We start from the raw sequence: 2,195 nt of genomic DNA, 5'->3' as shown, positions 1-2,195 counted from the left end.
ATCATGAATGAGCAGAAGGAGTTTCAGTCATCGCACTGATTGCTGGTGCGGCACACACTCATTCCAAAATGTTCCTATGTGGCACAAGAGAAAAAAAGGTTGAGAAGCACTGGTCTAGACTCTGGAGTATAGTAATTATTTAGTAATACTAATACTAGTAATAGTAATAGTATATATGCGGTCGACCATAATATTTTTTTTTCGGCTTGTCTCGTCGTACCGTGTTTCCGCTAATATAATTGAATTTGACTTACGACCGATTGGGGCGCTTGCCAGTTGATCGGCTGATAAAATTCTTCCCTCCATGAATGCATTTGATATCCAACTCCGTGTAAATCAATTCTGAATTGAACGATCTTTTTGGCGTCCTTTTGAGCGCGTTGGCGATTGTACGCGATCTTCTAACGTATAGCTTACATGAGTTTGTATCCTCGTACAAAGCAATTGTTTTCTTCAATACGGAATAGGAAGAAAATCGCGAATTTGTCGTAAATTCTGGCAATTCCAAACATGAGCTTGCCGACATTTTGAAGCATGGTCTCCGAATACGGATGCAGCGCATGCGCGGTAGTGTGACTGCCGTACTCGCCAGTAGCCACTGCGAAATAACACACGGACCTAACATACACCTAACATTTCTGATGTCTGAATTGGGTAAATTAGTGTATCTCAAACATAAGCCTACCTTTGGTTTGGACGTTTTCCTTTCGACGACGAAAATGCCTTTCGTCCTCCGTGCTTACACGCTAGATCAATTTCAGTGTACCTCAACTTATCACTAAAAGAACGATTAGGAGCACGCATCCTTCCAACTTTAAGCATTCTACTGCTGCGGATGTAAACATTAGTGAAACTGTTGGTTTTATATTGCTTGATTGCATTCGACAACTCTTCAAACGAGGAGAATTCCTGCCCAACTCTAGTTATATCTCCCACTGCCTCAGCCATGACCGCAGTCATCTTGAACATTTCCAGTTTCGCAGTGCATTATGGTGTGCACTTGTCCGTGGCGCTTTGCATGATGGGATTGCCGTAAATACAGAAAAAAATGTATTTACGGTGTCACGGTCTGAGAGTGAGATTACCCCAGTCTGAAATTTATGGGAGGGGATATGTGTCACTCAATTGATTGATTGATTAATTGTTCAATTTAACCATTCAATTTAATTAACAGTCAATTTAATCAGTCAAACGTTCAATTGATCGATTTATTGTTCAATTGAACAGTCAATTTAATTATTCAAACGTTCAATTGATCGATTTATTGTTCAATTGATTGATTGATTGTTCAATTGAACAGTCGTTTAATCATTCAAACGTTCAATTGATCGATTGATTGTTCAATTGAACAGTCGTTTAATCATTCAAACGTTTAAATGAGCAAATTAATAACGAATTGCCAAATTGAATCGCGAATTGACGATTTGACGAATTGACAAATCAGAGGCACGAATACTGAATACAGGCGTATTGAATCGTGGAATATGGAGCATTTGCCGAGGCTCGTCTATCGAGTAATTGCCGAGGCTCGTCTATCGAGTAATTGCCGAGGCTCGATCGTCTATCGCCAAATCAAACGTATACTCTCTGCACATGCGCACAGATCGAGGCATGACGGAAGGCGCGGTAGCGCGTACGTTGCTAGGAACGCAATCGGCCGGCGTTTCTCAGCTAAGTGCGTGTACCCGCGTGTACGTGCGTGTACGTGCGTGTATCTACGTGTACGTGCGTGTACCCGCGTGTACGTGCGTGTACGTGCGTGTACCCGCGTGTACGTGCGTGTATCTCCGTGTACCCGCGTGTACGTGCGTGTATCTGCGTGTACGTGCGTGTACGTGCGTGTACCTGCGTGTACGTGCGTGTACCCGCGTGTACGTGCGCGTACCCGCGTGTACGTGCGTGTATCTGCGTGTACGTGCGTGTACCCGCGTGTACGTGCGTGTAACCGCGTGTACGTGCGTGTATCTGCGTGTACGTGCGTGTACCCGCGTGTACGTGCGTGTAACCGCGTGTACGTGCGTGTATCTGCGTGTACGTGCGTGTACCCGCGTGTACGATGACCGTAGTAATAGCAAAAATAAACGTCCCTACGTCTCCGTAAGGAAGCCCACCGGCGAATGAACGCATTCGGCAACTGTATCAGTGACAGTGTATGGGGCCCTCAAGAATCCTCCCAGCGCGAATTATCAATTCGT

General features: G+C 44.8%; 1 protein-coding gene across 1 annotated transcript in view; it reads right to left on the bottom strand.

Moving 5' to 3' along the window:
- Positions 1-992, bottom strand: part of LOC106814529 (selenocysteine lyase-like) — a gene marked incomplete in the record, with an annotated part of 27,043 nt that extends 26,051 nt beyond the window's left edge. The window contains 1 exon segment of the mRNA XM_014818844.1: positions 686-992. Coding sequence (XP_014674330.1) covers positions 686-969 — 284 coding nt within the window.
- Between the last annotated feature and the right edge of the window lie 1,203 nt (positions 993-2,195).

The sequence above is a fragment of the Priapulus caudatus genome, unplaced genomic scaffold, assembly GCF_000485595.1.
Source record: "Priapulus caudatus unplaced genomic scaffold, Priapulus_caudatus-5.0.1 Scaffold938, whole genome shotgun sequence".
In the NCBI taxonomy this organism is placed as follows: domain Eukaryota; kingdom Metazoa; phylum Priapulida; class Priapulimorpha; order Priapulimorphida; family Priapulidae; genus Priapulus; species Priapulus caudatus.
Note: the sequence above shows the minus strand (reverse complement) of the source record. Positions and strands in the feature narration are given on the sequence as shown.